At 55.2% G+C, this 23,902-nt stretch overlaps 1 protein-coding gene and 1 pseudogene across 5 annotated transcripts in view; one reads left to right on the top strand and one right to left on the bottom strand.

The window, feature by feature from the left end:
* Positions 1–1,326: 1,326 nt before the first annotated feature.
* Positions 1,327–23,787, bottom strand: LOC112668491 (dnaJ homolog subfamily A member 1-like; annotated as a pseudogene).
* Positions 15,018–23,902, top strand: part of KCTD17 (potassium channel tetramerization domain containing 17) — a 22,575-nt gene continuing 13,690 nt past the window's right edge. The window contains exons 1-7 of one of the 5 annotated variants that reach the window (XM_049115323.1): positions 15,019–15,234; positions 16,383–16,491; positions 18,694–18,785; positions 19,670–19,765; positions 21,484–21,609; positions 22,927–23,020; positions 23,204–23,628. In XM_049115323.1, coding sequence (XP_048971280.1) covers positions 15,052–15,234; positions 16,383–16,491; positions 18,694–18,785; positions 19,670–19,765; positions 21,484–21,609; positions 22,927–23,020; positions 23,204–23,613 — 1,110 coding nt within the window. In that variant the 5' untranslated portion in view covers positions 15,019–15,051 and the 3' untranslated portion in view covers positions 23,614–23,628. Of the gene's footprint in view, positions 15,235–16,382; positions 16,492–18,693; positions 18,786–19,669; positions 19,766–21,483; positions 21,610–22,926; positions 23,021–23,203; positions 23,702–23,902 lie in introns of those variants that run through there. The other 4 variants (XM_049115324.1, XM_049115325.1, XM_049115326.1 and 1 more) reach the window with 4 other exon arrangements.

Below are 23,902 nucleotides of genomic sequence, written 5' to 3'. Positions count from 1 at the left end.
TCCCAAGTCCACGGCCACGAGGGAGCCAACAGGACAGAATCCTGGTTTTTCTGAATGGGAGCTCTAAAGTAAGTCCCAACCTCTCTGAGCCCCTAAAATGGGAAGAATGCATAGTTCAGAAGGAGGGATTTCAGACAAAGCTTTAGGCAGGAGCTCATTGCAGAGTCCAATTTTTTTTAAGATTGTATTTATTTATTCGTGAGAGACACAGAGAGAGAGAAAGTCAGAGACACGGGCAGAGGGAGAAGCAGGCTCCCTGTGGGGAGCCTGATGCAGGACTCAATCCCAGGACCCCAGGATCATGCCTTGAGCCGAAAGCAGACACTCAACCACTGAGCCACCCAGGTACCCCAGTTTCTTCATCTTTAAAATGGGAGTCATAGCATTTCCCTTGAGCAATATGGTGATTAAGTGAGCGGATCCACTGAAACCTTTGAGTGTGGTGCTGGGCACAGAGTAAATATCAAGTGTTCCTGTTATTTTTTTTTATTTTTTTATTATTTGTTTATTTATTTGCTTTGTAGTCAGTATATTAAGGAGACATTCATACATTTCAATTGCTTAATTCTGATTCCAGATTTAAGCTTGTGAACATGACTTTTAAACATACAATTAAAGCTATTCATCATAATTTGCTATACTACCAACATGAAATTACAGTTACTTCGGAGCCTAAGTTAAATGGTTTAAAGTAAGCCTGTCACATACCTAGAAGACACCTTCTGTCTCATACATGCAAATTAACTTCTCCACGTAAATGTCTCTTCACTCTAAGGTACCCTGCTCCTAAAATCACTACTCTGAAGTTTATCACGGTCCAAAGAGAAGGAAAAAAAAGTGTAACCAGGACTGATACATATATATATATAAAAGATGGCACAGAAGGAAATGCAATTCTACAAGTGCAAGCCCTCAAGCAGCAGCATATGATAAACCCCTTCTTTAGAGAGGTATCCTTTCTATCACTGATACCACAGGCCAAATTACATAGCATGCCATCTTCAAGTAACAGTTGAGGCAATAAAATGCAGAGGCATCACAATGAATCCTACTTAACGTAACTACAGACCAACACTTCTCTACAAATTAATAAATTCTTTGATTGCCAATTAAATACAAGTTTTAACTTCATAGCTTAACAATTAAGGGTCATACACTGAAGTCAATACATACACCTAGCATTTCAGTCTAAACTGTTTCATATACATAGAGCTGCAATCAATTACAAGGTATGGCCTAACAAACGCTAGGGGAGATTTTTTAAAAGTAGTTTTTACAGTATTAAACTTATCTTGCACACTTAAGTCATCATACATACAGGGCAAAGTCAGAGCTTTTATATTTGAGTTTATTCTTCATTTAACTTTTAAAACACTACTAGAGTTGAATATTAAAACAAAAACAATAGCAAGTAGTGAGCTATGATTATAGTCCTTCACTCATCCACTACTGCATATAAAATGCCAGCAGCAGTGTTATTCACCGGCCCCACTAAGAGGTCTGACACTGAACACCACCCCTAGGATGATGTTCATCATCCTCATATGCTTCCCCATTGTTTTTTTGTTTTGTTTTGTTTTGTTTTTTAATTTTTATTTATTTATGATAGTCACAGAGAGAGAGAGAGAGAGGCAGAGACACAGGCAGAGGGAGAAGCAGGCTCCATGCACCGGGAGCCCGACGTGGGATTCGATCCCGGGTCTCCAGGATCGCGCCCTGGGCCAAAGGCAGGCGCCAAACCGCTGCGCCACCCAGGGATCCCCTGCTTCCCCATTGTAATGGTGCCGTCTCTCCTGATTGGGATCGAAGTCCACAAGTTCTACCTGGTCCATTTCATCAGTCTCTTCTACTTCCTTCCTCTCAGGTAGGAGTTTTTCCAGCAAAGAAAGTTTATCAGGAGAGAGAAAGCCGTTCTCGGGGAAGTTTACCTTAAATTCAATGATTAGGCGACCCTTCTCATATGGTCTACGATAAATTGGCATGCCTTCCTTTAGCACACACTTGATATCCCCATGCTTGACAATCTGACCTGGATGAGAGGTGATGACGATGGTTCGGTTGTCAAGAGTAGATATTGGCTTTTGAAAGCCACACAGGGCTTCAACCAGCTGTGTATCCATACACATGAAAAGATCTTCTCGTCAAATAAAAACAGCATGGTTCTTCTGATCTAAAACAATGATAATGTCTCCTGGTTCCAGTCCTGGTTCTTGGTCTCCCTCACCATGGAATGTTATCTTCTGGCCATCTTTCATGCCTTTGTCAATATGCACTTCTAGAATCTTCTTCTCTCGAACTATCTTCCTTCCATTGCAGCCTTTACATCTATCTTTAGGACTGATCCGTTCCCCGTGGCCCTGGCACTCCATGCACACAGATTGAATTTGCTGAACCATTCCAGGTCCTATCTGATGAATTCTTATTTGCATTCCAGTACCTTGGCAATTGGGACAACATTCGACTGCTCCTTTCTTACCACCTCGGCCTTCACATTTATCGCAAATCACATTCTTTTGCAGAGCTAGTTTTCTTGTTGCGCCATTATATAAATCTTCTAAGGTTACTGAGAGCTGATGTACAACATTTTTACCTCTTCGTTCTCTCTGCATCCTGCCTCCTCCTCCAAAAAACATATCAAAGATGTCCATGGGGGAGCCAAAACCACCACCAGCTCCACCTTCTTTAATTGCCTGTTCTCCTTTGTCATGTAATTCCCTTTTCTTTGCATCAGAGAGCTCTTCATAAGCTTGAGAAATCTGTTTATACTTCTCTTCTTCATTTGGATTCTTATCAGGGTGGTACTTCAAGGCCAGTTTTCTGTAAGCCTTTTTCAATTCCTCCTGGGTGACATTGGGTTTGACCCCCAAAACATCACAGTAAGTGGTTTCTTTCACCATTTTCTATAGCCGGTGAGAGGGCCGAAGCCGGTGTGGGGAGCGGGAAGGAGCGCATTGCTGGGCGCAGCTCGGGCAGCCACTGCTCCTCCGCATCTCACCGAGCGTTCTGGAAAGTTCCGCCCTGTTATTTTTTTTTAAAAGAACTTTTACTTATTTGGCATGTCGCGTGCCTCATGTACTTCTGGCATTTGGGGCGAGAGGACAACAAATACAAGAATTATGTTTCTGCCCTCGAAAGGCTTCCCAGCCAGGGAGTGAAACTGGCCAATGCTATCATATTTCCAGAAAGAAGGGAGTATTGTGAGGTGGCAACAGACTCACTCTACAAGTGAGAAAACAAGCTCAGAGAGGTTGAGTGATTTCCCCGAGGACACACGGCTTGAGAGAGGGGCCTAACTGGAGTTAGAAATCTCAGGGTGGAAGCCCCTCCCACTGGTCTTTCCTCTGGTGGCTTTCCAGATTTCAGGATCAAGGGGAGAATGGGGTGTCACTCAGGGTTTGGAAACACGAGTGACAAGTTCAGGGAAGAAGGCCAAGTGTCGTCTCCCAATTCTGTGAGGAGACATTCTGAGCTATGGCATTTAAGCAAGGGGTTTGGCTAGGCTTTTTCCCCCACCCTGGCCTCTTCCCAGCCAGGAACCCTTGCTGATCCCAGCTGAGATGTTTCCTCCTGGGAAGGTCCTGGATGGGTCTGGACAGGTTCAGAGAATTGCCCAGAGGCAGGAGAAAGGAGCCTTGCCTTTCTAGGATTCCCAAAGTTGTAGTTTAACTTTGAGGAGTTGACTGGGCTCCACCCTGCCTCTTGCAAGGCTGAACTCCCAGAATGATTAACCACTTACCGCAGGATCCCCACCTCTGCCAGCACCCACCCACCCCGTGTGTTCCAGGCAGAAACTTGCCACACTGGACAACAAGGATGATGAAATTTTTGTTCACTTGGCAAATATTTGCTGAGCACCCCCCTGTGTCAGGGACAGTTGGACAATTCCCAGCTTGTCTAACCAGCTACACTGGAACATGCTCATTCCTTGGATGGTTGCCTCGAGGGATCACGGCCCGAAGCCCCCGCCCCACCCACAGCGGACGATCCTGGTGCTTGGAATCAGTTCTGCATGAGGCCCCAGAGGGTCTGCCTTCTAGATCCTTTGGGGCGGGGCCACCATCGTCTAATCTGAGAAATGGGAGCAAATTGTAGGTGTGCCGTCAGGTAAGGTCAAGTTCAAAACAATATAAGGTGTCAACTCCTACTGGAATAACCCAGCTATATACGCACAATGGAGCTTTATTCCGAATTTATGGGGGAATGAGTCATTCAGGAAGAGATGGAATTTTTTAGGTTACTGAAGCTTTACAATTTTAAGCACCAGAAGTTTCAACCTATTTACCTGGTGGGGGTGGAACATGGTATACTTGAATACCAAGAGACTTTGTTTTACCATTGCACAGTGATCCTTTCTGGGGCCATTTGCTCTTGACCTAAATGGCTCCAGCTGCTGTGCCATCCAGGTCCTTGCAAGTCTGAATTTTTCTTGCTGCCCATCCTTCCTGGTTCCTGTCACATTCCCCAGAGTATCTGCCTGCTTCTAGGTGGGCCCACACTCTCTGGATATGGATAAGCCCTTTCAGTGGCTTCTCCCACTTTGTTGAACTGGTCACTCTCAAATCTGGGTCTCTGGCAGCTGGCTGGACCCAGGTCCCATCTGAATTCAGATCCCCTGTGTCCACTGCTGGCTGGGCCTCTCACCCTGCTCCTTGACCCATGTTCCCTGTCTCAGTATGCACGGCCACCACCAAGGGGTCACCTGTGCCCTGACCTGGCAGTGAGTCTCCAGAGTCTACCTCCCTCACCCATGGCCAGTCAGCACTCAGGCCTGGGGAGCTCCACCCCAATTCCCACTACCTTGGACCTCTTACCACCCCGACTCTCAAGATACAAAGATGCCCCGTGTCTCATCCACTAATTCCAGCACCCGCTTTCAAGACAGGCCTTGTACCAGGATCTGAGGCATGGAAGCTAAATATAGACCCTGGGAGGGGAATTGGCCTAATTGGCGGGGGGGGATGTGGGGGTGGCGGCAGGGACAGACATACCATGACAGGTGTAGTGAGGAGGACCTGAGAAACGGAACACAGTACAGGAGAGGGTGGAATTGCTGGTTCTGCGTCTGAGAGGCACCTCTGCATGGGGCCAACAGCCCCCTTATGATTTCCCTGGACCCCACCTCAAGGCTTCATGTAGAGAAGTGATAGTGGGGATGCCTAAGGGGCTCAGTCCGTGAAGCGTCTGCCTTTAGCTTGGGTCGTGATTTCAGGGTCCTGGAATCGAGTCCCACATCAGGCTCCCTGCTCCCCGGGGAGCCTGCTTCTCCTTCTCTCTCTGCCTGCCTGCCACTCCCCCTGCTCATGCTCCTGCAAGCTCTCTCTCTGTCAAATAAATAAATAAAATCTTAAAAAAAAAAAAAAAGAAAAAGAAAAAGAAAAGAAAAAAGAAGTGAGCAGCCCTGGTGGCTCAGTGGTTTAGCGCCACCTTCAGCCCAGGTCCTGATCCTGGAGACCCGGGTTCGAGTCCCACATCAGGCTCCCTGCATGGAGCCTGCTTCTCTCTCTGCCTGTGTCTCTGCCTCTCTCTCTCTCTCAGTAATAAATACAAATATATTTTTTAAAAAAAGAAGTAATAGTGATCAGGGTTTAAAGCACAGCCTCTGGAGGCAGCCAGACCTCCTGCTTATTGGCTGTGAGTATGGCAGGTGCCTCACGTACCTCTTCTGTGACATGGGGCTAATCCAGTACCCACCTCATAGGATCAGATTCATACAAAGCACTGGGAATAAAAGCCAGCATCGTAGGCACTTCGTACACACCTTATTACTCTTACTAACATTCTGTCCTCCCTTCATTCCTGCCTCCCTGTGACAGCCTGAACCCCTGCAAGGATGCCTGCCTTATTCACAGTCCTCTTTCTGCTTTCTGGCCCCAGCGCAGTGACTGGCACAGACAGGTCTTTTTTTTTTTTTTTAAGATTTTATTTATTTATTCATGAGAGACACAGAGAAAGAGAGACAGAGACATAGACAGAGGGAAAAGCAGGCTTTCTGTGGGGAGCTCGATGTGGGACTGGATCCCAGGATCCCGGGATCATGACCTGAGCCGAAGGCAGACGCTCAACCACTGAGCCACCCAGGTGCTCCCATGGACAGGTCTTAATGAATGCTTGACATTTATACATATAACTCTGTGAAGGTTGAGGGAGACCCTAATAAGCCGCTCAATTTCTCCAGCACTTTCCTTGCCAGGGAGGATGCTTAGTGTCTTTGTATTCATTTCATCTGACAACCCTGAGGAAGAATGTTCTTCTGCCCCATTTTACAGGTAAGGAAGGTTGGGTCCTAGAGAGGTCGCAGGAAGATTCGGGCTAGGATTACAATCCTGGATGGGATGAGTACAGGCCCTAATTAGCTGGAGGCATGTGCCCAGCTGCAGAGCATGGGGCCCAGAACCGTCCGGGTGGCGGGGGGGGGGGGGGGGGGGGGGGCGGAATTCCCAGGTCTCCTGGGGTCAGGGATGCTTCCCTGGGGTGCAGCAGGGTATTATTACCCCCAGTGAGCCTGGCTGCATCCACGCCTCCTTCTCACCTTCTTCCTCTGCCAGCCTCCGCTCCCTCCCACAGCCTATCCCCATTTCTGAGCCAGGAAAGGCTTGAAAATCAGTTACAAGCCCACTGAGAGAGCAAGTCAAGTAAGAGGAACCAGGCCTGAGTGGGAGCCCACAGGCTGCTTTAGTGAGCGAAAGGCATCGGCTTTGGTGCTTGCATAACCCAGGAGCTAGCCATGAAGAGGGAGAGCCTCACCCAAGGATGGGAATGTTTTTGATGCTGCCTGGTTGACTTTAAAATAAAGCAAGCAGGGGTGCCTGGGGGGCTCAGCAGGTTAAGTATCTGCCTTCAGCTCTGGTCATGATCTCCAGGGTGAAGGGATTGAGCCCCACAACAGGCTCCTTGCTCAGTGGGGAGCCTGCTTCTCCCTCTCCCTCTGACATTCTCCCTGCCTGTGCTCTTTCACTTGCACACTCTCACTCTCTCTCTCTCAAATAAATAAAATCTTAATAAAATAAAGAAAGCAGGTAGATAATGAATTTTGTTTCATTGGGTTTACTTCTGTCTCTAGGATTCCAGAAAGCACTGCTATCTCTCCTCCCCCCCCGGGATTGGGGTGCAAAATGGCAGGTAAATGCTCCCTCCCACCTGTGGAGAGTGGGTTTGGGTAGGAATTCAGTACCAGAACCATGCTGGCTCTTTTGATAGGCCAGGGCTACAAATGCACTGCCTGTGGCTACACAGGATTCTGGGAGAGGTGAGGTGCGTGCTGTGATGGGCAGAACCGGCCAGAGACTGCCTTGGGCCGGGCAAGAGCTCCCAGCCATCAAGAGCTGCTCTGGGAGCAGAGCTGAAGACGTCCCCTGGGGAGGTATGGGGCCTCTGGCTCGCCCACCTTCACACTACCGACTGGCTCCTCCATCCCCTGGCCCCCCCAGCAGCAATTTCTGGCTGCCTGGTTGCCCTTCATGAGCCTGGTACCTGTGTCCAGCCTCTGCCATCTTGACTTGGCCCTTGGCCTGACTCACTGTGATGTCTGCTCTGGCAGCTCGCATCTGACAATAACATGCCATGAAGAAACGTAGAACAAGGGACACCTGGGTGGCTCAGTGGTTTAGCGCCTGCCTTCGGCCCAAGGCGTGATCCTGGAGTCCCGGGATTGAGTCCCACATCGGGCTCCCTGCAGGGAGCCTGCTTCTCCCTCTGCCTGTGTCTCTGCCCTCTCTCTGTGTGTGTCTCTCATGAATATATAAATAAAATCTTTTTAAAAATGTAGAACAAATGATGGAATCAGGAAAAAAATCACAATTTGGCAATCATCATAGTAACAGTGATAGCAAGAATCATCCATGAATATTAAAATTAATGATGAGAAAAAAGTGTTTGCTGGAAAGCAGGATTATTTTAAAAGACTTTATTTCAGAGAGAGAGAGAGAGAGAGGGAGTGCAAGCATGAGCAAGGGGAGAGGCAGAGGGAGAAGCAGACTCCTTGCTGAGCAGGGAGACTGATGCAGGGCTCAACCCCAGGATCCTGAGATCATGACCTGAGCCCAAGGCAGACAGGTGCTTCACTGACTGAGCCACCCAGGCACCCCTGGAAAGTGGGATATTAATGTAGTCTCAATTATCTCCCCACAAGACAGCGATGAATTCAAAGCGCAAGACATGAACTGCACATTTCAGACTTGATTGAGACCACCTTAACAAGTGACCAGGTGCCCTTACCAGCGATGGGACAAACTGACACGTGTCCCTCCTTATCGGAGGCATGAGGACACAGCACTGCTTCTGGGTGTTCCTGCCCCAAATGCACACAATGGGTGTGATCATGAGGAAATATCAGACAAAACAAAACAGGGCATTCTACAAAATAAACAGCCTCAAAATAGGAGGCTCCTCAAAAATAGGAGACAAAAAGAAAAAAAAAAAAAAAAGGAAAGAAAAAGAAAGACCAAAGAACTAAACTTTGCATATCAGAAGAGTAAAGAGATATGACAATGAAATGTGATGCTTTCCTGATTGGATCCTACAGGACTTTTTCCTTTTTTTTTTTTTTAAGATTTTATTTATTTATTCATAAGAGACAGAAAGCGAGAAGCAGAGACATAGGCAGAAGGAGAAGCAGGCTCCCTGAGGGGAGCCCGATGTGGGACTCGAATCTAGGACCCTGTGATCATGAACTGAGCCAAAGGCAGGTGCCCAACCACTGAGCCACCCAGGTGCCAGACTTTTTCCCTCTTTTACTGTAAATTTACGACATTAGCAAATGGAGATTTGAAGAAATATGTAGATTAGTTAGTGGTATCCTACCGATGCTCATTTCCTGACTTTGGTAATTGCACTGTGGTTATATGAAATAATGCATGGATCACTTCAAGAGTGAAAGATCATTAGCTCTGTGATTTACTCTCAGAGAACAGAAGAGCAAATGTAGTAAAATGTGAGCATTCGGTGAATCTGAGTGAAGCCTTCACCAGAATTTTTGGTATTATTTTTGTAACTTTTCTGAAAGTCTGGAATTGCTTCAAAATAAAATGCTATTTTTTAAAATGCAGGCTTTTCAGATTCAGTTTCAGCCAGAGCTGCCAACTGCACCCACGTTCTAAAACAAGGTGCTAGACCATCTAAAGTAGTCCTTTCAACCCAGGTGGTTAAGAACTAGCTTTAGAAACCTCAGGAGAGGGCCCCTCCTGCCTACAGTGGAGACAGAGCCAGCAGGAGCAGGTGGAAGGCAGAGGGGCGCTCTCTCTACAGGGAACTGTTGGGGTGCTCTACTTCTCCCAACCCATGGGGGGAGGTGCATGGGATTCCTCCCCTCCTGGAAGGCTGAGTGAGCAGGGCTTGGCCTGTGTGTCCTGGATTCCAGGGGTGCTCAGCCACTGGGTGGGTCCCAGGCCTGGGAAAGCTTGCAGGTGGGATGCGGACCTGGCTGGCCACTCCACGGTAAACCCTGTGTCCAAAGCCAGGACCTGGGTGAGGAATGGTGACTTGGAGTTGTTCAGAGGGGCTTTAGGCATGAGGGTTGTGGGCTGGGGCAGAAGGGGAGTGAGCTGTGGGACCCCGTGGAGATGGTCCTAGAGTACCCACAGCCAATCAGAGGAGGCCCTGCCCAGGAAGAAGAGCAGTGTGAGGCATTCCTGGCGATGGGGGCTCCCAAAAATCTCAAAACAATCCTCCAGGAAAAAACCTAGACAGCTTGAATCGTTGCTTTGGCCAAAGCAAAAACACACCAGAGGACATGGGCGGCAGGCAGGGAAAAATCTTCCCTTTCTTTTCCCATCCTCATTCCACCCCAGCCACGGAGGAGCCAAAGAGAGGAGGGTGGAGGAGCAGGAGAATCTGGGGGCACACAGAACACCCCCATGGGCCCCCCCCCATTGTGAAATGGCAATTACCATCGCCTCTCCCTGTTGGGTTGGGATTAAGAGATAATCCGTGAAAGTGCTTGGCGCGGAGCTGGGCCCGTGGAAGTGCCTATAGACGCCCCTGGGGCAGCAGGTCCAAGGGTCCAAGGGGCCCCCGGGGATGGGCCCTATTCCCATTCTGTGCAATTATCGAGCTGCGGAAGGATAGCAGCAGGAGCCACAGGGGCGTCTGCAGGGCAGTGAGGTCCCTGCAGCAGGCCGATAAGACTGGGCCGACCGTCAGGGCCTCAGTTCCCGGGAGCTGAGCTGGAAAGAGAACCAGTCGGAGCAGAGGGACCGCGTAGGCGGGGTGGGAGCAGAGGGACCGCGTAGTAGGCGTGGGAGCGGGCGCTGGGTAGGGGAGGGTGGGGGGCCCTCCACGGCCCGTCGGGCTGGCGCGCCCCCTGCCGGCAAGGCCGAACCGCCCGCGCCTCCCACGGGCTCGGGACCCCTGACTGAAGAGGGCGGCGCCGGGGCTGAGCACCCTGGGGCTGAGCACCCTGGGCCCGGGGAACCATCGCCGCCCGCCGCTGGGGCCCGTTCGTGCAAAACCCGAGCAGAGCGCGCCTTCCTCCAGACATTCGACGGCCCTTCCGCGGTGCCAACGGCGCCCCCGGGAGCCCGCAGAAATTAGGGCCCGCTCCTCCAGGAGAAGGGGTGCACCTCCTTCACTTCTGAAACTCCAAACCCGGCGCTGGCGGCAGGCTTGGTGAATGCTGACAGTCAGAGGAAGTCCTAGGTAAAAGCACAGAGGCATACTTGTTCTAAAATATCCAAGTCCCCGGGGCCAGTTATGCAGACCCTCAGAGCCCCATCTGTAAAATGGGCACAATTATACTAACGTAGGCTAGAAGGATACCTCTAGCACCGGTATGGCACATAGCTACGTGGTCAGTTGTAATAACTAACATCCACTGCATGTAATAGCGCTAGGAAGTGTGAATAACGTTATGATGTAAACATTGCAAATGGTGTAAAGTGGGGGTTGAAGAGGGTATGGAACTGGCCAGATGTCGCACAGCTGGGGAAACACAGAGTCCACGCTCTGGACCACTGGCCCCTAAAATCCTGTCTGAATATTTCTGGATGCTCAGGACACTCTCTCTGACTGAATATGCCTGTTTCTTGCCTCAGGAGACCCAAAAAGGTCTCAGAACTAACAACCCCCACTCTGAGACAGGGGCCAGGGCAGCGATCTCATGGGGCTGGATGTAAACACAGCAGCGTCAAGGCTAATCAGAATATTCTAACATCTGAACGTGGGAAGAGGAAGACTGAACACAAGATCCCAGAAGGGCTGAGTGACATCTTCATCACGGAACCGACAGCAGATGTGAAATAAGCCACTCAGATGTGGGGGATGCTGCTAACACGAGGTTCTAAACAGGCTGTGGCGATGAGCTCAGGTGAGGTCTTTGGGATATAGTTTATGTTCCTTCGGCTCCATCGGGAGGCAGAGGGACTCTTGGGTCATTGTGGGTCCCGGGAGTTTAGTGTGAAGACATGGTATCTGTTGTGCCCTGGAGGCTGGTTCCCTGGGGGTGGCCTTCCTCTCTGCCTGTCCCTCCAACCCTGGCATGGAGGGCTTGGTGAGGTTGGTTCATCCCTGGGCAATGGGAATGGACCTTAAGGTCCATTAAGGTGCTTTGGCTCAGGCACAGATCTCAGGTCCAACCAACAGTAGACAGGGAGGCAGAACTGGCTCCAGCAAAGCCAGTGCTCACTGAAGTTTTCCTCGGCAGTGTGCTGAGTGCTCATCACATGCCTTCCTGTGTTAGCTCATGGAATCCTCTCGACTGCATGAGCTCCGTACTATCACTATTCTCACTGAGGTGCAGGGAGGTTAGGTGACTTTGCCAAAGTCACCAGGCTAGCAAGCCATGGAGCCTGGGCTGACATCCTTGTCTGGGATCCTGTACCCCTGCATCACCCTCCTCCAGTCTCATTTGCTTTCAAAAGCCCAATTCAAAAAAAATTAAAATTAAAAAACAAAAAAACAAAAAACAAAAGCCCAATTCAGGGCAGCCCGGGTGGCTCGGTGGTTTAGCACCGCCTTCAGCCCAGGACCTGATCCTGGAGACGGGGGATCCAGTCCCACGTCGGGCTTCCTGCATTGAGACTGCTTCTCCCTCTGCCTATGTCTCTGCCTTTCTCTCTCTCTGTGTCTCTCATAAATAAATAAATAAAATCTTAAAAAAAAAAAAAAAAAAAGCCAAATTCAGAGCCGTATTAAGCACCTGAAAGCTGCTCTTTCCAGAAGGAGACAGCAGGGGGCAGTGTAAGGAGCAAGCGTTTGAAGTTTGGCTCTCCTCCTGGGTAACCATTATCCTGAGAAACTGTCTCAGGGACATTCGGTTTTGCCCTCTAAGCGGGGAAGACATGCAAAAAACTATGAAGAGTGCCAGTCTGTAATCAGAAATAGGGCCGTCTGGGATTTCATGTTTTGTCAAAGCCACTTAAACCCACCTCCCCCACCCAAGGTCCTCCCTAGAGCAGGGACCACAATTGATGTCTTCATCTCTGTTTCAAGGTCTGGCACATAATCCGTGCTCAACAAACAGTGAGGCCCTGAATGGTGGTCGGTGGGAGGGAAGGGTATCAGCCCCGTGACCACGGTTCCTCCTCTGTACGGCAGGGTTAAGGACACCTGCACAGAGGAGCTACAGGACTCCGTGGGAGGCCGGAGAGCAGGTGACTATTGGCTTGGGCTTCAGAGTCCACGAGAGCAGGCTTGGAGGCTGCCTCTGAACTTGGTAGCCATTTCCAGCACGATCTGTGAAGGCCCATGGTCTTGGAGCGGCAGTCTTATCTTCTGTAAGACGGAGGTGGGAACAGCTCGTGTCCTGCTAAGTGACCTCATGCAAGTGACACTGTGCCTCCAGTCCTGGGTCACATGTGTGGGAGCAGGTAGGGTCAGGCTGGTCCCAGGTTTCTACAACTCCAGGGCACTGACCTTCAGCTTTCTCAACTTACCCCTCATGTGAACTTGTTTCAAACTGGCCCACGCCTGGTCTCTGGAGTATGGCTCTTGTTCCTCTTCCAGACGTGGCACTGTCCTCTCCCCTGACTTGATCCACCCTCCCTTCTCGACACCTCTCCAGAGAGCCCTTCTAGGCTCCTAGCCCTGGGACGTTTCATGTCCTCTTTTTTGGGGAGGGAGGCTCAGGACAACCCCACCTGTCCTCTCAAGTCCAAGCAGTTCTCTTGAATATCACACCCAGAGGGACAAATGTCACTTGCCCCCACAGGCACTGCAAACACACACTGGCCCCAGACTGACCTCCTGATCCCCCTACTCACTCCCCAGACCTGCTTCTGCTTTATAGAACCTCCTTCTTCTTCTGCCTTTTCCCTCCTTCCCACAGCCCCTTGAACCTGAGTCTTTTACTTCCACTTCCTGAATATCCACCGAATCCACCCACTTCTGTCTTGGCCTGTTGACACTGCTGTGGTTTGAGCTTCCGCCAATCCTGACCGAGATGGCCTCCTAACCATTCTCTCAGTGCTTTGAACTGTCTTCCCTGCAGCCCCTGAAATGATCCAAGTTGCAAGTCAGACTACATTGCTCTCTGCCTACAACCTTTCAGTGGACAAAGACGTATTTCCTGCTCTAGCTTTCTTTTAGCTAACAAGGATTGAGGGCTCATGCTACGTTCCAGGAGTGCTACTGACCACGGCCAGTCCATATCCCACTTCATTCATCCACCCATCTGCCCATCCACCCACCCATCCATCCATCCCTCTGTCCACCCAGTATACTGAAAGCCAGGGACTATGCCAGATGTTTAACAGACGCTCTATACTGTAATCCTCACAATGCTCTCGGGAGCAAATATTATTTCTTATTTTGCAAAAGAAAAAAAAAAAGCAACCGAGGTTTAGAGAGGAAGTTGCTTAAGAACATATTGGTGAGTTCTCAGGAGCAACATGTTAGCAGCTGTGGCCTATTCCCTGCCAAGGGGAAGGGCTTTGTGGAGAAGGCAGAGCTTTGGGTGGTAACTGAATTTTCAGCACACGGCCAGGCTGCCTGGTGGGGAACCTGGGGTGAGGGGGCACTGGGATTCCTGAGGGGAACCTCAGACCCCTGCCCCGTAATCCAGGACCAGGACTGAAACATCAAGGAAAGAGTTAAGGAGGACAGCTTCCCCTTCAGCCCCTGTCCCTCCCTGGTCCCCTCCCCTCCTCCCCCGCCCTGCAGTCCCCATGAGGTCAGTGCAAACTCTGTTACCTGTCTTAGAAGGGGGTCCACAGAACCCATCCCTCCTCACCCTCCCAAATTGCAGATGGGAAAACTGAGACCTTGCCCAATACCTCAGCCTCCAAAAGTTAAGATGAAAACCCAGTCCTCTGACTGATCCAGTGCCCTGTCCACCGTTCCTCCCTAGAAATCTTACCCAAGGAGCATTGACAGCCCACGGCAGGAGAGCAGGAAGGCGGTCTTGGTGCTGGCAGGTCACCTGGAAGCCACCCGGGTTCTTGCTGTGTGAGTCAGGGAGGCCACTTCACGTCTGTGTCCTCATCTGTACAGTGGGTATAGTAATACCAAAGCCGCAGGGCTGCTGAGAGCTTCAGTGACCAATAGAGACGCACAAAGCATCTGGAATATGGTGGGTGGTCAGTCAGCGTCAGGTCCAGCTGTGCTGTCCTCAAGGAACTCGTGTTGGCCAGGAACCCAGTCCCCGCACCCACCGCGCCCCGCCAAGGGCAGTATGAAAGCATCTTGGGAACCCGATGCAGGCAGACGCCAGGGAATCCCGGGAGCGGCGGTTTCTTGCCGTCCCGGCTGTCTGATAACCCAGACGGGACGGGAGGAAACAGCCACGAGAGGAGCACACAGGGGGCGGCAGGGGTGCGGACGCGGGGCAGCACCCTCGCCGCCGGCCGTCCCGCTGGCCTCGAACGTGACCTCCCCGACACCGTGACTCGGCCCAGGGCTTGGGCTAGAGGCGGGTCGGCGGGCGCCCGCCAGGCGCGGAATGGGCGGGGCCGGGAAGGCGCCCCCGCGGCCCGGGGACCCCCGCCCCGCCCGCCCCGCCCGCCCGCCCCGCCGCTCCCCTCCCCGCGGCGCGGACTACAGCTCCCGGCGTGCCCGGCGCGCGGCACCTGCCCGCCCCCAGCCGCCGCGCCCGCGGGTGCAGACGCCGGGCGAGCGGGGAGGATGGAGGCCGGGGAGGCAGCGCCGCCGGCGGGGACGGGCGGCCGCGCGGCGGGCGGCTGGGGCAAGTGGGTGCGGCTCAACGTGGGGGGCACGGTGTTCCTGACCACCCGGCAGACGCTGTGCCGGGAGCAGAAATCCTTCCTCAGCCGCCTGTGCCAGGGGGAAGAGCTGCAGTCGGATCGGGTGAGGCCCGCGCGGGGGGCGGCGTCGGGGGCGGGGGTCCTCTCCGCGCGACCCGGGGCGGCCGGGCCGCGAACCTGCGGGCGTCCCTCCCCGAGAGCCGGAGGCAGGAAGACCTGGCCCGAGGCGGGGAGGAGGAAGGGGATGGGAGACCGAGGGATGTGCCCATTGCCGTGGCAACGGGACGACGCCAGGCCGCGGCCATTTGGAGCATTCTGAGCACTGCCCTGGGCTCCCACCCCAGGAGGCCGAGGGGTCGGGACTCTCCCCCTCCTTCCCTAACGGGCCTGCCGCCCTGGGACGGGAGCTGCTGAGGCTGCTTCTCCCCGCTCCCCGCCCTTTGGGGTGTGGGTGGCCTAGGGGTGCAGGGAGCTCGGCGAAGTCCTGGGATGCCTCCCGAGCCGGGCTTCATCAGGGAGGAGCCCCGGCCGTCAGGCACCGTGTCTGGGCTCCCATTCCGGCTCCGGCTCCGAGGCAAACTGCCTGCATGACCTTGGGGGGGACCCCTCCCTGCTCCCTGCTCCCTGCTCTGGGCTCAGCCTCCTGCCTGTAACCGGAGGAGGCTGCTGTGGAGGTGACCTCGAGGGCCCCTGTCCCTCATTCCCCAGCCCTCTGATGCTGTGACCTTGGGCAAGTCCCTTCACCCCTTAACGTCTCCGTTTCCCCCCTGTAGACTTGTCCGGATGCCCGCCCTGCCTCCCTGCAGGCCGAGCCTGTCCAATGAGATAGCAGCTGCTTTGGAAACTTGTAAACATCTGACATCCCCAGAATGACTGGGGATCGGATGGAGATAGTGTAGGGCTGGCTTCAGGGCAACAGCCTCTCAGAGGGACGGTCCCCGAACCCTACTCTGGGTCGGCTGCCCCTCTGAACTCACTGGATGCTCACAATGGCCGCCGGTTATGGGGGAGCGGAGTGAGGATCAGAGAAGCCAAGTCACTGGCCCAAGGTCACACAGTGAGGAAAAGGCAGAGGCAGGATTTGAACCTAGGTGTTTCTGACCCCAAGGCCTTTCTGCTCCATCATGCCACTTTGTTCCAGGGAAGAGAAGACTCTGCGTTCACTCCCTCCCTCCCATCCATACTGGGCCTGAAGGGAGGAGCGGGGAAGCCTCACTCTCCTCTCACTGCCTGTGTCCCTCATCTCCATAGGATGAGACCGGGGCCTACCTCATTGACCGTGACCCCACCTACTTTGGGCCCATCCTGAACTTTCTCCGGCATGGCAAGCTGGTGCTGGACAAGGACATGGCTGAGGAGGGTGAGTTGGTCCAGGGGACTGGCTGGGACCTGCATCCTCTAAAGTCTGCCAGGGCCTTCCGTGGAGGTCCAGAGCCATTTCTCCCTGTCAGGGGGCCGGGGGAGACATTTAACTTCTTCCCTGTTTTCTGCTGCCTTATCCCTGACAAGACTGAATCCCAAAGCCTCTGCCTGGGCTGAGCCTCGGGGCTCTGCCAAGCTGACCAGCCTGAGCTTTTGCTGGGTGCCAACAGAGAGCAGAGGGAGTGAGCCAGTGAGGCCCGCAGCCTCTGCTGTTGGCAGGGATGCCCTTTCCTCACCTCCTGGGAAGCCAGGTGTGAACGGGCTGGAGGTGGGTACGGGAGGGGGTCTGGCTCTTTTTCTGCGGGTGATCCAGTATCTCAGATGCCTGGTGAGGACTGGCAGCAGGTGGGTGGAGCAGGTGACTCTTCCTCAAATCCAGTGGCCTCTGTAGCACAGCTGGTTGTGGGTGGAGGGGGGCGGAGGGGGAGCCTACCCCCCAGCAGGGGTTTGGTTCCTCCGGGGCCCAGGTGACTGAGGCCCTATAGATGCTCACTTCTGGCTCCAGCGGATGGTGGGGAAGCCATGCCTGGAGAATATCCTCTTGGCAAAGCCTCAGCAGGGGCAGGGACTACATACAGTCAGTGCCAAGTCAACTCTTCCTTGGGGCACAGGGTGTGGCTCTGGGTCAGCTGATCCAGCCAGGCCAGCTTGGACATGTCACTTCTCCTTTCTGAGCCTCCTCTCGTGTGTATGAATTAGGGGCGGTGAGCTGCTGGGGAGAGCATGTTTTGGGAGATCGGGTGTCATGAGCCCCAGTGCTTGTAGTACAACCCATCCTTCCTCTCATGGTCTCCCTTCCTGACCCGCGGGTGGTGGGACGTGGTGATCTAGAGGCCCTAGGGCTTCACACAGAGCCCACTGTAGGCACCAGCCCCTCAGGGAGTTCAGGTGCCTGGGCCTGGGAGCAGGGCCCGCAGGGAGGGGAGGTGAACGCTCCAGCTGCGTCACAGCTGATACCTATTTGCAGATTCTGGGATTCTCCTAGTTCTCCACTCCCAGGGCCTCAGACAGGGCCGGGGCCCCCACTGAAGGGGCCGGAGGATCTGGGAAGAGACTTATGATCTGTGGGACACCAGAAAGTCACTTAATGCCCCTGTGCCTCCATGCCCACATCTGTGAAATGGGGTGACACTAGAACCTGCCTTCCTGGGCCTCTGTGAGGGTAAAAGAAACTAATACAAGTATGTCACTTGGCACAGCACCTGGCACCAAGGCCTGGGCTGCCATTATTAGCTGTCTGTCTGTCACCTGCAGGGCTCACAGGGCACACTCAGGCAGTGACACTCGGTGACCACCCACCCTGTGTCAGGTGCTGTGCGGACGCCAGGCACAGTAGGGCAGATCAGACGTGGGCCCTGTCCTCAGGGAGCCCAGAGGCCAGTCACGGAAAGGACCAGAGGGGTCCCTGCCCTGTGCAAATTTAAGGGAACTTAAAGACAGTGCCCATTCCCTTTCGCTGGAGAGGTGACTCAGTCTCTGAGACTCTCCAATCCCTTGGCTGTGTAGGGGCCATAACACCTGCTTCCCTGTGTCCCCAGCGCTCATGATGAGCATAGGAGGGCTCCAAAGTCAGAGGAGTTTGCATTTGGATCCCAGCTCTGCCGCTTGCTGGCTACGTAGCCTTGGACAGCTGCTTCTCTTTCCTGCCCTCAGTTTCCCTGATTGTTCAGTGGGGGCATGAAGGTGCCTACTTCTAGTGCTAAGAATTAACCACAGGAGAGAATGTAAAATGCTTAGCACAGTACTGGCACTTAGCATGTGCTTCAAGAACGGGAGCACATAATAGGAGGTCACCCAAGGTCCTTCTGGTGTGGCGTTCTAGGCTGCAGCCCCAGCAAGCCTGCTGCCTCTTGCTAGCCCTAAAGCGGCCCCCAGATGGGGGCACTGGCAGGGGTCCCTAGGTCACCAGGCTCAGCACAGCAGGGATGGAGGACTTGTTGGGTGGCAGCCTCTCACCCCTTCCAGAGAGAGTGTGGGATCCAAGGAAGGACACGTGCCCTCTTGCTTGAGGCCTGAACTCAAAGATGCTCAGAGATCACCCACCATGACTAGAGCGAGTGTGGGCATGGAGGCAGAGGGGACAGGGGAGAGGAGGGCATGGGGGCAGCCGAGTGACCTGGGGCTGCTCTGTCTGTGCCAGGGGTCCTGGAGGAAGCGGAATTCTACAACATCGGGCCACTCATCCGCATCATCAAAGATCGGATGGAGGAGAAGGACTATCCAGTCACACAGGTCAGCAGCCACAGAGCAGCTGTGGGGGGAGAAGAGGCTGGGGCTGGGGGAGGTAGGGGGAGCTTCCGGAGGTGGGGAGGCCAAGCTAGCCTGTAAGGGGAGGGTGTTGTCCAGCTCCCAGGCTGCCCAGCAAACTCCCCAGATTGGGACAAGGACATGGGCTTCTGTCCCTCACTGGGCTCTGTTTGCCGTGTGACCTTGGGCCCATCACACTGATCTCTGTACTTCAGTTTCCCCTTATGGAATACAGAGGTGCTGAGACCTGCACTCTTGCCTTCCTCACAAGCAAAATGGGGTCAGGGTGCAGCTCCAGGGGGCCCTGTGGGGGCAATGCAGGATGAGTAAACGGTCCATTCTGTGGGATCAGCAGACCCCAGGTGGGCATGGCACAGGTGCTGGAGTTCACATTCCTGAGCTTGGACCCTGGGTCCTGTCTACAGGATGAGCTGGAGGGGTTCTCTGCCCCTGGGGGAGATGTGGCTGGGGGCAGGTAGGCAGGTGGTGAGGCAGTATCTCCCAGCCGCAGGAGATTGAAGTGGGGAGGCTCCAGGTCCTCCTTCTTGCCCCCGTGTGTCACCTGGTTCCAGCTCTGCCGCACTTAAGCTGGGTGACCTTGAGCAAGTAAGACCTCCTCTGAGCCTCTGTGAAAATCCATAACTTGTAGGGTTTGTGGAAGGATGAAGTGGTCATGCCTGTCGAGTGCCTGGCAGGCAGCAGAAACTCAGAACCTGGCTGTCACCTTCCCCCGCTGCCCTGCCTTGCCCCCTCTCCTTCCAGGGGCATGTGGTGGGTGGGGAGAGAAGATGACAGGTACATCCATCGTCCCCCTCCTGGGGGGCCTGTCCCTCCCACGGGTGTCCTCCACGTGGCCTCTCTGCCTGCAGGTCCCCCCCAAGCACGTGTACCGTGTGCTGCAGTGCCAGGAGGAGGAGCTGACACAGATGGTCTCCACCATGTCTGACGGCTGGCGCTTTGAGCAGGTGTGCTGGGGCCCCAGGGCCACACCTGAAACCTCCAAGCTTCCGAGCAAAGCAGGTCCTTCCCTTCTGCAGCCCCAGGCTTGGGTTCCCCGCCACAGCCCCAGCCATCAAACTGAACAAGATTTCGGCAAGGCCACCTCTGGCAACTGACCAACCAGAACGAGAGGATGGAAGCCCCGCTTGCCGCAGGGCAGCTCTAGGCAACCTCTTCGGTGGGGTTCTCACGGCCACGGGGAGGGTCTACACAGCAGTACGAGCGAGTGTCTGGCTCCCAAACGACAGCTCGGGCAAGTTGAGCCATATAAGCGAGTCGACTCCATATAAGAGCCATATAAGCGAGTCGACTCCCCTTTGGGTCAGCACCTCTAGCGACAAGTCCATAGGTGCAGCTTCCAGGGTCCCTACAAGGGACAGGCCGAGTCACAGCCTTGCTACAGCAGGGAAGCCCAAGCAGTGACTTCCCCTGAGGATTCACGGTGGCCAATTGTCCCCCGGTCCACGTGCAGTTTACCCATCAGGAGACACTTTATCACAGTGGCGTTGCCCTAGCCACACAGCTCACGGCCCACCTCTTGGGTTTCCAGATGCACAGAGCCAGCAAGTTAACCCAAGGTCGCACATGTCCTTAGAGAAGAGGAGTTTGGCGAGCCCTTTATCTGTACCCACCATAGCTCCTTGTGTGTGGGATTTGAAGAAGGGAGAAGGCTGGGGCTCCCCAGGACGGCCGACCAGTATGGAGGAACTAGCCGCAGCTGGGAGCCAGAGGCCCAGATCCACCATTTATGTGCCATGTGACCTTGAGCAAGTCACATCTCTCTGGGCCTCAGTTTCCTAATCTGTGATATGGGCCAATAGTGCTCCCTTCGCAGGACTCTCATGAAGATGGGAAAGGCCACTGATAAAGTCCCTAGCCTAGGGTAGGACTCAGGCATTGGAGCCAGCCGGTGTCATGCAGACTGTCAGCATGTAAGACTCCAGAGAGGACTCGGATTCTAATCCCTGTTCCACTCTTCCTGGCTGTGGGACGTCCTGCAGGTCACCACCTCTTCAAACCCTGTCTGCCAGAGTGGCTGATGTTTCTCACTGCCTGTCGGGTGAGGGCTCCTGGGGGCCGAATGTCATGCACAGGGCCTTGTGATTGTGGTTATTCCAGGGACCCCAGAACAAAGTTGGAGCTGCTCTTGGGAGTCTAAGGGAGTCTCTGGCAATTGCATGGGCTCCCCATGAGCTGATGGCTCAGGGACCACTGCTCATTTGCCCTCTGGCCTGAGGAGTAGACAACCTGTTCTACCTCTGCTTCCAACCTGTTCTACCTCTGCGGGGTGGCATCATGCCTAACCCCACCTTCCCTACCACTTGGTTCTGGGGCTGCTTCAGCCACATCTGGGATGGAGGGGGACGACCTGCCCATCCTAGGGCCTCCATCTGCTTGTAGAAATTGGCCTCTAGATCTGGGGCTGGGGTGAAGGGTGGGGAGCAGCAAAGATAAGGCAGTCTTCCTCCAAGGAACAGGCCTAGCCAAGCCTGTTGGAAGCAGACCTGCCACCCAGATGGGGGGTTGGTGAAAAGACTCTGACTTATTGTGGAAACTCGAAGCTGGGTGAGAACGGGAACTGCAAGATCAGGGCAGAAGTTGGTATCCTGACCTGTGCTGCTGTCTCCCCGCTAGCTGCTTTCAACCCAGCCTGTCCTCTTTCTCCCCTTGCTCCGCCCCCCAGCTGGTGAATATCGGCTCCTCCTACAACTACGGCAGTGAGGACCAGGCTGAGTTCCTGTGTGTGGTGTCCAAGGAGCTGTACAGCTCCCCACATGGGCTGAGCTCTGAGTCCAGCCGCAAAACCAAGGTGAGCCCCCAACCTCAGCTTCCCACCCTCCCTCCCCTCCCTCCTCTCCCCGCCCTCCACCTAGCCATCCCTGCTTCTTTCTCCCTCCTGCTGTACACACATAACCACCTGGTCACAGCCAATGCCATCCATCCCATGCCACCCATGGTCCCATCTGCTCACGCCGGTTACCCAGGCCTAGGCAGGGGGAGACATGAAATGGGATCGTCCTCAGGGCCCAGCAGGAGGAGACCTAGATGCTGTTTGAAAGGTGGCCACAGGGTGCACTGAACTAAGGGTTTGGCATGGTATATACCATGCTCTTCGTGACCTTGGACAATCCCTGGCCCTCTCGGCCCCTCTGTTGTGTTTTCTGAGAAGCAAAGGTAGACCATGTCCTCTCTGTGGTGCCATCAAGCTTAGAACTTCTGGGATCCAGATGGCCCATTTATTTCCCAGAAGCGGGTCAATGTCGCCCTCCTAGCTGGCCTGGGCCAGAGCAGGGAAGCCAACTCTGTTAATCCTGCCTCTTTCCCAGGCCCCTTCCTCAGGTGCTCTGCAGGAGGGCCCCGTCAGGAACTCCATGGGGCCCAGCCTTATGTTTCTGCCCTGGCCTTTGAGGCAGCAACAGCCAGCCGTGGGCAGGGGACTGAGCAGAGGTCCTGCCACCCTGAACCCAGAGCCCGTCAGAAGCCTTGAGGGCCATTGATGGGGCCGATGGGGCAGGGCAGGAAGCCAGGCTGGGAAGGGGAGAGACGATTTCTCCTGGGGGCCTGTCCCAGCGTGCTGGAGACTTATGAACCCTGGCTTCCTGTCTGTCTCTCTGCCTCCCTGTCCTGTGACTTCCCCTTCCCGTTTCGCCCTGTCAGGGCCAGTGCTGGCACTGCCTTGTAAGAGTGCAGAGTGAGCCCACTGCTCCTGCCTCTCTAGGCCAAAGCCTCAGAGCCTGGGCTGTTGGAGCCTGCTGAGGGCATTCCAGATGGGGGTGGTGTCCATCCTGGGGCCTTCCCGGGCCCCATTTCTATTCTGGGTCCTCCTAAAGTGAGGCCTTCCCAGATGCCCCTCCAGGATACCCCGGCCACACACCCGGCCTTGCTCCACGGAACAGTAGCCAGACAGATGCCAGAGTCCCCGGCAGGGCCCCTTCTCCACCCCTGCTCTAGTCCCTTCCCAGGCTCCCAGGGGCCTGGCCCAGGTGCCCCAGCCTCTCCCTCCTCAAGGCCCCCTTCCGTCTTGCCCGCCCCGAGGTGGGGCCCCTGGGGACAGCCGCGCCAGCAGGCCCTGGCCCCCGGTTAGCTCTGCACTCTTTCTTCCCTGGGTCCGCCGGCTGGTCCACAGAGCGCGGAGGAGCAGCTGGAGGAGGAGCAGCAGCAGGAGGAGGAGGTGGTGGAGGTGGAACAGGTGCAGGTGGAGGCAGATACACAGGAGAAAGGTGCAGCCACCCCCCGAGGAGAATGATTGCTCATAAAAGCCGGAGCCTCCCACCCACTGCCCGCTGGAGCCAGCTGCAGATCCCGGGGGCCGGGGCCTGCGGGGGGACGGGCCGCAGGGCTAGCTCCGCCGCGCCGGCCGCCTCACCTGCATAACCATCCCTTCTCTCACTTTCTCTTCGCAGCCCTGTCATCTCAGGAGCCCGCTAACCTTTTCTCCCTCCCACCACCACCGCCTCCTCCTCCTCCGCTTCCCGCCGGAGGCCCCGCCTCATCTCCACCCACCTCTTCTTCCTCCTGGATCTCATCTGCACCCTGCCTCTTCCCTCTCTGCCCCTGCCCGGGTTTCCTCTCTGCCTGCTCGCACCTCCCTCCCGGGGCCGCCCCCCCGGGCCCGGCCCCCCGCGCCCCCCGCGCCCTCCCCCCGGGCGCCCCGGCCCCGCCTCCCCGAGCCTCCCGCCCGCCGCCGCCCGCGCCCCCTCGGGCTCCCCCCGCGCCTCGGCCTGGGGAGGGGGGCCCCGGCCGCCTCTGCCCCGGGCCCGCCGGGCGCCCCCCCGCCGCCGCCGCCGCCGCCGCCGCCGCCGGGCCCCGCTGAGGCCGGGCCTCCCCGCCCGCAGCCTGCCCGCTCTCCGCGCCCTCACCTCTCCTCCTTGCAGGTTCCCGTCCGCACCCCTCCGAGCTGAGGCCGCGCTGGCCGTGGGGCTCCTCCTCGGCCCCTCGCCCGCCCCCAGAGCCGCCACCCCCGGTTTGTAGCTTGGCGGAGCTGGCGGGAGGGCGGAGGCCAGGAGGGGGCGCGCTCCTCCTCCCGGACCGGAGCCCGCCGCTCGGCTGACTCCCCCCTCGCCCGTTTTGGCCTTGGCTGCGAGGCTCCGAGAGGGGAGTCA

Source organism: Canis lupus, chromosome 10 (genome assembly GCF_003254725.2).
Source record: "Canis lupus dingo isolate Sandy chromosome 10, ASM325472v2, whole genome shotgun sequence".
Classification (NCBI taxonomy): Eukaryota; Metazoa; Chordata; class Mammalia; order Carnivora; family Canidae; genus Canis; species Canis lupus.
This window is presented reverse-complemented; position numbering and strand designations above follow the sequence as displayed.